The following is a 12,577-nucleotide window of genomic DNA, read 5'->3' on the forward strand; positions in this document are numbered from 1 at the left end:
TCATGTTTTTAGTCCATGTTTTCTGGTCCCTTTTGGGTAAGTGTCTCGTTCATTTATTTGTGTCCATCTGTCCTCACCAACATTTTCCCTTTTGTCAGCCATTCAGATCCCTGCTCCACTCCTGTGTCTTGTCCAGGTGTTCAGAGTCTTGTTAGTTTGGAGAGTGTTTCCTCTTTCCATTCACTTATTGTCTAGTAATTGTAGGTTTAGCTGTTGTAGTTATTATTTCTGGATTTTGGTTGTTACTTTGGATACAGTTTTTGACCTTGTAATTTTTTGATTGAACCTTTTTGAACCACTGTGTCAAAAAGTTGTTCACTACCTGCAGATTCATTCAATGCCCTTGGGAGACATCGACTGTGTCATTGTGCATTCATTATTCAAATGAACATGTGCAAATGTGACACGCCTATTGTCTAATAATAATACTTATCATCATAGCAATTTATGATGTGACAATTTTACAAATGGCTGTAACACACCTGTGTTTTTTTTATTTAATTTAATTTTTTAATTTGTAATTGATATTTTTTTGTACCCCTGAGTTTAAATTACACCCATGAAGCAAAGATAAAAAAAAAAAAAACTAAACTAAAGCTTTGAAATATTGTTTGTCATATTTTTGTGGGGGTCGTGCTTTGTGTATGGATTGTCTAAAACTTTACATTGTGCTTTATGTATTCAATGCTTTTGTAAGTCAGATATTTAATTGTGGAACAATTTTTGCACAACAGAAGGGCTAAGTCAGTGTTGTGTAATAAGACAGTATATAGGTTCCCAATTATAATATAACTACCCACTGTGAAAAAATATGTTGGACAAGCCATTTCGCCTCTGGCAGAGCATTTAATGCTACATGCTAGCACTGTTATGATCAGTGTTGATATGGTGAATCATTTTTGCAGCTCCACTGAAACCATATTCCCACAGGGAGAACTAAATTTATTGCAAGATCGCACTGACAGCGGTGACGTCGTCCAAATACCTCCCTATTGAATGAAAGCATAAAGTGAGCATATTTGATCTTATTCGGTGGCACCATATCATGCTCCTACATGCAAAAATACAAACCTTGATCGCTCCATCACTCAAAAAAGTCAAAAACGCAGCATACCAAACAGCAAGTAAGTAGACAGTAGATGAAGTTGCATACATCTAATTAAGAAAGTAAGGATATTTGTGCCCGTAAAGCCCACAGCTATTCCCTGCCAAGAAACACTAAATGATTATCAGTTTCAAGAATAAATATCTACTATTTTCCGTGTATTAAAATGAATATAGGTATTTTGCAAATCATTGAAATGTGGTTTAATTTATATTTGACACAAAATTCCAATTCAGTGGAATTGGGGTTTATAGAACGGACAAACTGTACAAACAAAATAAACATGCATACATCAGCATTAAAAGGCGGTCCAGCAGTCCTTCAAAATGCCTGGCATTACAACAAAAAACAAATATGCTAAAGTAAAGAACAAAATGCAATCATCTGTAAAAAGCATTACAATATGTGGCAGCTTTTGTTTTGGCTTTTCATGTTTTTTTTAAATGATGGATAGTCTATATTTACTATAACAAATTTATCAATTTATTGAACTATTTAATGGTTGAATTGTGTGTTTAGTTTATATGTTTGATGTCTATGTACTTTTTTTTACCTGTAATGCGATCCTGTGGAGGTATTCACTATAACCTCTGCGATGCATCACATCAACTGCAAGCCTGTAACTACGTCTGGCTGCATTGTTTTGTTTGATACGAACAATGCAGCCAGACGTAGTTACAGGCTTGCAGTTGATGTGATGCATGCAGAGGTTATAGTGAATACCTCCACAGGATCGCATTACGGTAAAAAAAAGTACATAGACATCAAACATATAAACTAAACACACAATTCAACCATTAAATAGTTCAATAAATTGATAAATTTGTTATAGTAAAATATAGACTATCCATCATTTAAAAAAAAACATGAAAAGCCAAAACAAAAGCTGCCACATATTGTAATGCTTTTTACAGATGATTGCATTTTTGTTCTTTACTTTAGCTATTTGTTTTTTGTTGTAATGCCAGGCATTTTGAAGGACTGCTGGACCGCCTTTTAATGCTGATGTATGCATGTTTATTTTGTTTGTTCATGTTTGTCCGTTCTATAAACCCCAATTCCACTGAATTTGGAATTTTGTGTCAAATATAAATTAAACCACATTTCAATGATTTGCAAAATACCTATATTCATTTTAATACACGGAAAATAGTAGATATTTATTCTTGAAACTGATAATCATTTAGTGTTTCTTGGCGGGAATAGCTGTGGGCTTTACGGGCACAAATATCCTTACTTTCTTAATTAGATGTATGCAACAATTTCCCCCCAAAAAGAAAGAATAGAGGCAACAAAAAAATCGGAAAGTTAAAGAATGTTCACAAAACACCTTTTTGGTACATTTAAACAAATTAAAGGTGAGGTTCATGATTGGGTATAAAAGGAACATACTGTACCCACAAAACTCATATGGGTAAAGTCTGGGTGTGTCCTATAAACAGTGACATAAAAATAAAATTTTATTTTCTTAAAATCAATACTGTTTGAGGAAGATTGAGCTGTCAGCCACATACGCCAAGGTTTGAGGGCAGACGAGCTCGAGGGTGGACTTAAGGTGACGACAGGTAGCAGCAGGTGATTGTTTCTGCTAACAGCAGCTCGTGTTAATTCTGGTAGTTACACCATTATTTTCAAGAAAAAGAAGCAAGCAGACTGAATTAATGTCTGAATCCATCCTTGTTCACACGTAGGATTCTTTCTAAAAGTGAAAGGATTATGTAAGAATTATGATGACTCCACTTGATTTCTTTTCAGGCAATTTATAAATATAATTCATTGTTTTTTTACAGAGAAGAATTGATGATCAGCTCATCCTTTGATTCTCTGGAGGTTCTTCTCGACTCATTTGGACCTGTCAGAGACTGTACTAAAGATAATGGAGGCTGTAGCCGCAATTTCCGCTGCATATCTGATAGAAAACTGGACTCGAGTGGATGTGTGGTAAGTCATCTGATCGCTATGTGGCATAGCAGATGAACAAATTATGATTTTTACATTGATGACTACATCCTACATAGCTATGGGAATCTGAACATGGTGGGCTACCAACTACGAGGCAACACTTCAAGAAGGCTCTCTTATGTTGCAGGGCTGCTATGCTAAACACAAACTAATTGGGCTATTGCGTCTATTGCGATAGACTGGCGCTCAATGTAAAAATGGGCACATTTTCATTTTTGTGTTGGTGCAGGTCTAGACCCCTCGAGAGTCTAGAGCTCAAGAGTCAGGGACCCCTTTTAGAAAGCAAATTTTCCAAGGATCCCCTTGCAAATGTTTGCAGAAACAAAACAAAACAAAATATTGATTTTTACCCAAACATAAGTGTCCGTTTTATTTACCAACAAATTCATTTTGACAAAAATGTTTGTTACAATTGGGTATACTGAAGTTTAGTATATGCATAGTGCAAATTGCATGCCTCCTTATAGCAAATAGGTCAATTTCCCCCAAAAAGTTGAAAAAACAATTTGGTAACTGTTAAAAGATAAACTAAATCAATTCCAAAACACCCAAATTATTTCATGCCCTCCCTGCATTCAGGCCACGGACCAATGACTTTGAGAACCACTGGTCTAGACTACCATGTGTGGGCCATGTTACGCCTGCCTATGCATTTCGATGTCGTGCTCCTTACACAATGATAAGTAGACACTGCTGGAATCAGATCAATCAATTACATCAGTTTCATCAATTTGTTTCTGTGGTGTATTCTGAGTTGCAATTTTAGCCGTAGGTTTGTCACGCAATGCATGATGTTGCATGCTATTTTGTATTGTTCTCACTACTATTACCAGTGACAAAATACTCAACGTGATGAACGTGTCAAAATAAAATGTGACATAAATGAGCATTACTCTCAGCAGGTAATTAGCTGGTTACAATGCCGTATTTGGTGCTTTATAAATGCATAGTCTAAATATTGGATAATCAATCCTTTTTATTTAGCATATTCCAAAGTATTGTTTTGTGCAAATTGTTCACTAGCAAGCTGAACATATCAACAATTTGACTCCCCTGTTTTTCTAACATACCTGTCTAACACATGACAACACATTCATTATCTGAAAGTGGTGCTTGGCAACTAATATGCATAGCAGCCAGATGTTTTGATCTCCATCTGTTGGAGGTATCAGAAATAACACTCTTTTTTTGCAGAATCAGAGCTGTCTGCACACATTTTGCTTTTTCTCCACCACTGAGAAGCCTACAGACAATAAAATACAACAGTGTTGTTGTTGTTGTTTTTTTTTTTTCATTTTCCTGCGCACTTCCATACAGATAACACTTTTAGGTAGATGGACTTCTTATCCAGAAAATCTTATCTGTCTTGAGATCCTTATTTGAAAAATGAAAATAGCTTGAGTCTTTGAAAATGTGAAAAAATTGCATTTATAGATTAAAAAGAATGTGGCTCAAAACATTTCATTTGTATAAACATGTTAAAGACTGGTTTGCCATAATGCTTTGTGACTAACAGGTGCCAAGGTCAGGTGATTAGACAAGTTCTTTTTTTATTCCATGCCAACCACATAGTGTGATTGGCCCACCTCGAGATCTTTGAGCTTACAAAACACATCTGTTTTTTTTTTTTTTTGTTTTTTTTGCATTTGTTGTTTTTCAACCTACTGATGAAGCTACTTATTCTTATTATCGTTATTTTATTTTTACTATTATTTTAAATGACTGTTCCATATACACTCTGCAACAAGGCGGTAGCTAATTAGTGGCCAGGGGTGAGCCACCCCCTTGTCTCTCTCTGTTCAAACTCATGTTGAGAGGAAAATTGGATTTTTCTACCATTTTTTCCATGCATGCAGCTTTCCTAGACCCTTTATCAACAACCCATTGTTTATATTAACTACATCAGTGGTTCTCAAAGTGGAGTCCGTGAACACCTGGGGGTGTGTGGTCTGACTCCAGGGGGTCTGTGAAATACTTTGGGTTATTCATAAAATAAGAAATAAAAAAACAAGACATTTGTTTTTATTTTATTTTATCTTAAATTGTGAAAATATTCATGACTCTATAATAATAATAATCAATTCAACCAGTTTCATATACAAATGATAAATTTGAAATTTGTCAAAATGTGTTTTTTGTCTACAATTGCTTGCTTTTGAGGTGATGATGCCAGCAGAGCTAGAGGCATTTTATTTTATAATGCTGTTTTTGATCATTGGCAGCAACCTGTTTGCAATTTTTACTTTTCTAAACTTCAGTATAGCTCAAAAGCAACATTTTTTTTGTGGATTTTTTTTAAATTTATATATATATATATATATATATATATATATATATATATATATATATATATATATATATATATATATATATATATATATATATATATACAGCGAGAGAGAGAGAGAGAGAGAATTTAGGTTGATTATTCTTATTTTATTTTTTATTTTTTTGTGGACCAATACAAATGAAGTTTGAAAGGGTATAAAGTTTAAAACCCTGATGGCATGTTTTCAGTCTTTTTTATTTATTTATTTTTGTTAAACCCAAAAATTCTTTGCACTGGTTAATGGGTACTTGGCTGAAAAGATATTTCACAGGGGGTACATCACTGAAGAAAGGGTGGGAACCACAGACCTGGAGTGTAAAGAAGGCTCAACAATGGACTGGTGGAAGAGACTTACATGAATGACATGTGGCACATGTGGTACATACCAATTAACATTAAGGAACGTTCAGTGGACTATTAAACAAGGAGTTAATTGTAAGCATGTCTCAAAAATCCTATATGTGATTCCCCCTAACCCCTCTAAATTATAAACAATATTTATGTGGAAGTAGGTGTCATATAACCATTTCACTTAGCTTCATCATATCACTGGTCAAATCACTTCATAATTTATTGATACATAAGTTGCACCATGTGTATTACTTTTTGAAATAAACTTTGCCAAATATGACGTGACTTTCTAAAGTTACACTGGAACACGGCGCTGAAAGTTCAGAGAAACTTCATTCCTTTTTATATTAAGACATGACAGGGTTGAAATTTCGAGCTACTACTTTGAAGTTTACAGCCATTCCTATAGGATTCAACACTGAAATGTAAAGTAGAAACTTGTTGTCCTACCCACCTTTAGTCAAATAAAATTGTCTGTTTACTGGATAAATCAAACTAAAGAAAATTAATGGTGCATTTCTCAAATTCTGACCTGTGCTATACCAAAGGCATATGATTGTGAATGCCACATGATGAAGAAAACAGATCAAAACACATCAACTATGATGGGCAGACACAGTAATGTTATTTTCAGTCAATAGCGAGTGGCAAAATGAGAAGGCAAAATGAGATGGATAAGAACAGCTGCTGTTTTTCTGCTTAATTCATACTGTATTTCACTTAACTACAATATAATTACAGCATAATTACAATCAGAAAACCATGTTGCTCGGTGTGCATATAACTAATGTCAAGACCATTTTTGATTCAGTTTACATTGTATCCAACTGATTCTTATTCATTCAGTCTGAATTAACTTGAATTCTGAAATACTCATTTTGTTTTGAATTGCAATGCACATCCTAGTGAAACCCATATTTCAATTCTCTAATTGTTTTGAGAAAACAGCAATTCAGTGAGAGAGTCCTAGAGTGAGAGAAGTTGTGTCTTTTAAATTTCGTGTTTCCAATAATTATATTGGTAGGAGTTAACATCTGTTTCAATACGTTTAAAGAGAAGTTTTGTATGCTGTAGGGCATGAGGCTGATGTGGACCCAATAACAGTGTGAAATCAAAAACAATTGGTGAGAAGAAAATAAACAATGTTGGTTAGAGCAATTGCAGAATAACCAAAAACCTGAAATGAACGTATTACAAAAAGCTCAGATGCAGGACTGAGAAAAAGGAAACATCTTTCACAAAGACTAACTTTAGGAGTGACAACACCAATGACCCGGCAAGAACTGCTAGAAAAGTGGAAACTAAATACCATCCAAACTGATGACACAATAATAAACACCATGAGCAAGTTGATGAGGACAGGTGGACACAAATCAAACTGACACTGACACAAGGACAAGGAAACTGAACTGAGAAGTGAACAAAACCCAGTTTGCATTACAGAACATCAAAGCCACTAGGAACATGACAATATGAACTAAGAAGTAAAACGAAACTATAAAAAACATAAACTTTTCATCCATTTTCTATAGCCGCTCATTCTCACAAGGGTCACGCGCTTGCTGGTCCATATCCCAGCTGACATCGTTCAGTAGGCGGGGGACATTGTTTGCTAGCCAATTGCAGGGCACACTGGGACGAACAACCATTCACGCACCCAATCGCACCTATGGACAGGTTAGTGAGTCCGATTCATGAGGCATGTTTTTGGAGTGCGCAAAGGAAGGCTGGAGTGACCTGGAACAAACAACACAAACCCAGAACATACGGGACAGATCCCAGACCTCCCCAAACACAACGAAAACCCCCAAACTTTGATGGGCAAAAGGGGGCAAGGCGTGATCTGATCAAATGTTCAAAGGTGGTCAATTTTCCAAATCGGAAAAATCATAGCTCACACAAACACATTAAAACCTTTGACCAAGTTATTTAGCTAGTCAAAATAAAATTTCAGGAAGTGAAAACCCATTCTGTTATTCGTGATCATCAGCAATATGGCATTACATGCAATATTCAGGATAATAACTAAAAGTAAAAGCTTATTGAAAGTTTTTAAGTCTTTCATGTCATCACACTCCATTTTTCTCTAAATATTGATGATGTCACACCAGCTGAGTTATCCTTTTCCTGAGCTTATCTTCATTTACACGATCTGCCTGAAAGCCATCCCCAGGTGCAACAGCTGCCACTTTAGTCACTCAGCTTCTAATTACGCACAGATTGCATGCACAAATAGAATGAAACCGGCAGCACACATTCACCATTTACTTTTACTTTAGACAAAAACACTGAATTTACACAATTAGCATTTTCAAATGAGATGTGGATTGAAAGAGGCAGGTGAGAATTTTTTTCTTCCTTTTATACAGAAAGTTTGTCCTCACATTGCTTTTGCCAAACTAATAAAATTAGAATCTCTGTAAACAACATTGGTATGTAATTTAAATAGATTTGGCTTATTTCGCGTGGCAACAAAATGAAAATGGGAGATAATGGAACTGCTGCTTTAGGTTGTGAAGATTCGTTCATTGACAAGCAGGTGAGTGTGATATTGGGGAATAATGTCAAACCTAAACAGAAACTTAATAATTAGGAACAATTTCATTTCATTCATAAGTGCATAAGCGTTTGAACGTATGCCTCAATGAATGGATGTGACCGTAATGGAGTTCCTTTCACCACCTTGAAATCCTGACTCATTTAACGTTTCTATTACACATAGAGGTTCCTTGGTTTTAATGATGGGGTAGGTTCCTTAGTTAATTCTCTGGTAAATTACTGATTGATAATCACTCTCTGGAACCCTGCGACAATGTAGAGCCTCAGAACACTTGGCTATCCTGTTTCTAACAAACCGTCTTTGGTTGGTTCGTCAATGTTTTTTGCTTGATCTTGACTTTGTCAATCAAATACTGCTGTAGAAAAGATTTGAATTCCTTTCAAAGGTTATTGTCAAATGAGGGATTCAACCTAACTTTCCAAGGTCATACTATATCCCAAATATTCACCATTCAGTTAGTCAAAGCTCATCACATTTTAATTGGTTTATAACACATTGTCGTAAGCGGGATTGGAACCCATGCCTCAAATTAAGACTGCAACCTTAACACAGCGCCTTGGACCACACGGCCATCCTGACATGCTCAATTGAGTTCATCACACATTCTTTTGTTGGTTCATGGGGAGTGGGTCCTTGAATTTTGTCGGCGAGATTTCTTTCTTAGTCCTCTATTAAAATACAGACTGAAATCTCCTTCTCAGAATCTGCGACATGAATGTAGAATCTTAGTTATCCTATTATAGCTTTTAGTTATCCTGACAAATTCAAGGAAACTCTTCATACAATCACAGGTGACCTTTCTTGCAGATCTGGTCACTGATAAATTGGTTAGGAGCTTTGGTTCATTTAGAGTGTTTCTTAATTCTTTCAAAATGGCTGTTGCTCAGTTTTCTCATTAATTCATTTATTGGTATGTTCGTTCTCTCATTGGTGCAATACAACAAATTACAAGTTGAGTTGTCACATCTTTGAACGGGTTGGCAAGTTCGACTCTTGAGGGCTGCGATCCCACATGTTTTACATGTTTCCGATCTCAAACCAACCTGAAACAAATGATCAGGATGATTATGGCTGCTGAAGAGCTTGTTTAGGAGCTAAATATTTTAATCAGCTGTGTGGAAGGATGAAAAACATATGACACATGCAGGACTGGAGTAGTTTAACTTTGCCCTTTCAACTTTTCAGCCATACTGATACTTTGCATTGACTGTTGGGCCAACCTGACACATGCAATATATATATATATATATATATATATATATATATATATATATATATATATATATTTTTTTTTTTATCACATCTACTATGGTTGATTGATTGTTTTTTATTTTTTATTTTTAATGCTTGTTTGCTTAATTTCATCCCAGCTGTCTCACCATGGTTCTGTCATTCAACTGTTTGTTGTTAAATTCTTCCAAATTTCGGTAGTTCTAGTAAAGATAAAAGACTGCTGTCTGAGGTCAACTTGGAACGTATGCCTCGCGGAGGGGGGGTGGGGGGGGACTTAAATACAGCATTTTAGAAAGTTGATTCACAGTTTAACTGTTCTTTTTACATAAACTTTGGTTGGTTCATTTTTCAGTTTGTTTAGGTATCATGATTTTGTTCAAAGTTTCAATTCAATTCTTGCTCAATTCTTTTTATCATTTTATTCTTTTAAGGTTAAAAGACTTAGAAGAGAATACAGTTGAGCAATCGCAGTTAGGATTGAATTACAAGCCTTGAGAAGAGCTTGCATACTGAATGCAGCACGTTAGATTGCTCAGCCATTCTGACAAATACATCCATCTGTATCACCGATGGTGTGCCTTCAGGGTCTTTAAAGCCTGCAGTGCTAAACTACAACACTGAGAAGCGCAGACCTACATTTAACGCTCATAATTTATTTCAAACTGTCTTTTGTCTTCACTTCATTGTTGAAAGCTGGCTTCCAGTCATTTGTTGTTTCTTTTTTTTTTCTTTTATTCCAATCAATGTTCAGCTTTGATGTGTCACCACACACATAGTATTTAATGAAAAGTGCATGCATTAACACACCAATTAATTCGATGAGGCTTTTTTTAAATCTTTTTTTATTTTTTATAAAAATATATTTAGAATATATTTTCAAGACACACTGCTCAAGAAAAACTGAACTTTATGATGCTAGGTCAACCAACGCTGTTGCTGGCTACAATATTTCGTTTCATAAATTCTCTTTTGAGCACTTTTATAGTAGTCCCTGTATGTATAAGTGGAAGTAAGGTCACAGGATCTATATTGGTATTTCTTATCAATCAATCAATCAATCAATCAATCAATCAATCAATCAATCAATCAATTCCATAGATTAGGTTACAGCCTCTGGGATTTTTGTCCCATCTGTATTTAATAATAATAATAATAATAATAATAATAATAATAATAATAATAAAATGCGCCAGAGAAGTGAAAATGATCACAAAAGCCCTTCATAGTAATCAGTGTAATCTATAGTAACACACATTTGTAGCACATACTATCAATCTAGTTCTGCAGTTCTAGATGTTTAATTGATGGAAAATGTACAACACAACTTAGCTTGTTGATGGTGGGCCCAGCACCGTCTTGTTGGAAAAGTTGCTAAATGCCACTAGAATCTGTGGTAGTTGTGTAATGAACTGCTGGGATGCCATTTCATCTCATTGCTACCATTCCTATACTCACTATTATTTTTGAAAAGCTGTTTCGCATTATCCCAAAGGGAGTGAAAGGGTTAAGCTAATCCTCTCAGGTCTCAAAAAAAACACATACACTGCCCTTATGAGAGTCTATGAAGCTCCTTAAAAATGTTTATGTACCTCACAATATAGTTCATTTTAGTTACATGTTTCAGCACAAACAGTAGACTAACCCTAAAAAGAAACTTTCAACAGAAGTCTCAAAGCATCATTGAATGCAACCTACAACTCATTACAGAGATGGAGCATTGCCTGTGTGAGAGTGTTTTGTAGAAGTGTCAGGGCCATCCATGTGAGGCTTCACAATAATCTATTCTGTAAAACAAGACTTGACTTTTTGACATGTCTCTGATGTTTTCGCACAAGTTCTATCGAAGAAACAAAATTAAATGTCCTCGAATGGCAATCAAAAACAAACATACAAGCAAACACCACCACCACCACCACCATGAGGTAAACCAGACCACTTTGAAAAATGTTTATTTTATCCAATTCCTCCTGAGGATTTGTTGCTGTTTAGCAGTGGCACCATACTGATTTCCTTGAGCTCCAAAGCACCATTGAAATGGAATTGTGCTTTAAGCAATTCAGACTGTATACCTTAATATCCAGCATTGTTACAACCTGTTAGAATAATTATTGTTAGAATAATTATAGATATAGTGATTATACATTTGTTACAAAATATTAATGCTCGCAATGAAGAAATGCTTTGCTGTGTGAATGAATAAACACATACTGAATGATAATAATGAATGAATAAACTGCTGATGTACTGCTAGGTATGTTGATGGTACGCTGGGAGAATGAGTGCACTGTTTGTGGGAAAAGAACTGTCTCGTCATTGTTTTCTTTCAAGCAGAAGGAAGGCCGCTCAAGCCTGCCAGTCGGAGCGTTCCCACACCTGTGACTCTTATCGATGTTTTTGCTATGCATTATCAGAATGTTTCGCTACGTATTTTTTCATACATGCATTAGTTTCTCACCCACATGCTCACACATAGAAGGACAAGTACACAAGGTCCCGGCCATAGACTTGCGTTTTTCCCTGCCCCTTGAGGGCCGGGACCTTCATGTAGTTAGGGATCTCTGTAACAAATAAAAGTAAGGGGAGTCGGAGAGATTGGCAGAGCGCAGAAGAATTGTCCTTGGCCGGTTCCTCTTCGCTCCCCTCATGCATGAGTTGGGAAGATTGCCTTGTCTCCTTTTTTGTGTACAATTTCTTACAAATGTCTGACAAATGAACCTGACACAACCCAGTACGATGGTAATTTTGTTTACCATACCGTATATCTTGGAGTTAATATATATATATATAGATATAGATATACATACACCATTTGTTATAATTGGACAGCCATGATCTATATAACCACTAAAGTCAAGAATAGACGTGTGTGTGTGGGGGGGGGGGGGGGGGGGTGACTTTGATGCATTATGATAAAAAAAATATGGCTTGACTTGTCCCTTCAAGTCAAATTGGAAGGCCAGGGGGGCAAATTTTAAAGTTCACCCAAGCTGAAGTAAAAAAAAATAAGGGGGGGAGGTCGATCAACTTGTACTTGGAC

The 12,577-nt window shown here is 35.7% G+C and overlaps 1 protein-coding gene across 8 annotated transcripts in view; it reads left to right on the top strand.

The window, feature by feature from the left end:
• astn1 (astrotactin 1) overlaps positions 1 to 12,577 on the top strand; it is a 369,637-nt gene that overhangs the window by 140,648 nt on the left and 216,412 nt on the right. For all 8 annotated transcript variants that reach the window (XM_088430421.1, XM_088430423.1, XM_088430425.1 and 5 more), the window contains one exon: positions 2,896 to 3,046. In XM_088430421.1, coding sequence (XP_088286547.1) covers positions 2,896 to 3,046 — 151 coding nt within the window. The remainder of the gene's footprint in view (positions 1 to 2,895; positions 3,047 to 12,577) is intronic.

Source organism: Hippichthys cyanospilos, chromosome 12 (assembly GCF_059441005.1).
Source record: "Hippichthys cyanospilos isolate Australia breed blue-spotted pipefish chromosome 12, RoL_Hcya_1.0, whole genome shotgun sequence".
Lineage (NCBI taxonomy): Eukaryota > Metazoa > Chordata > Actinopteri > Syngnathiformes > Syngnathidae > Hippichthys > Hippichthys cyanospilos.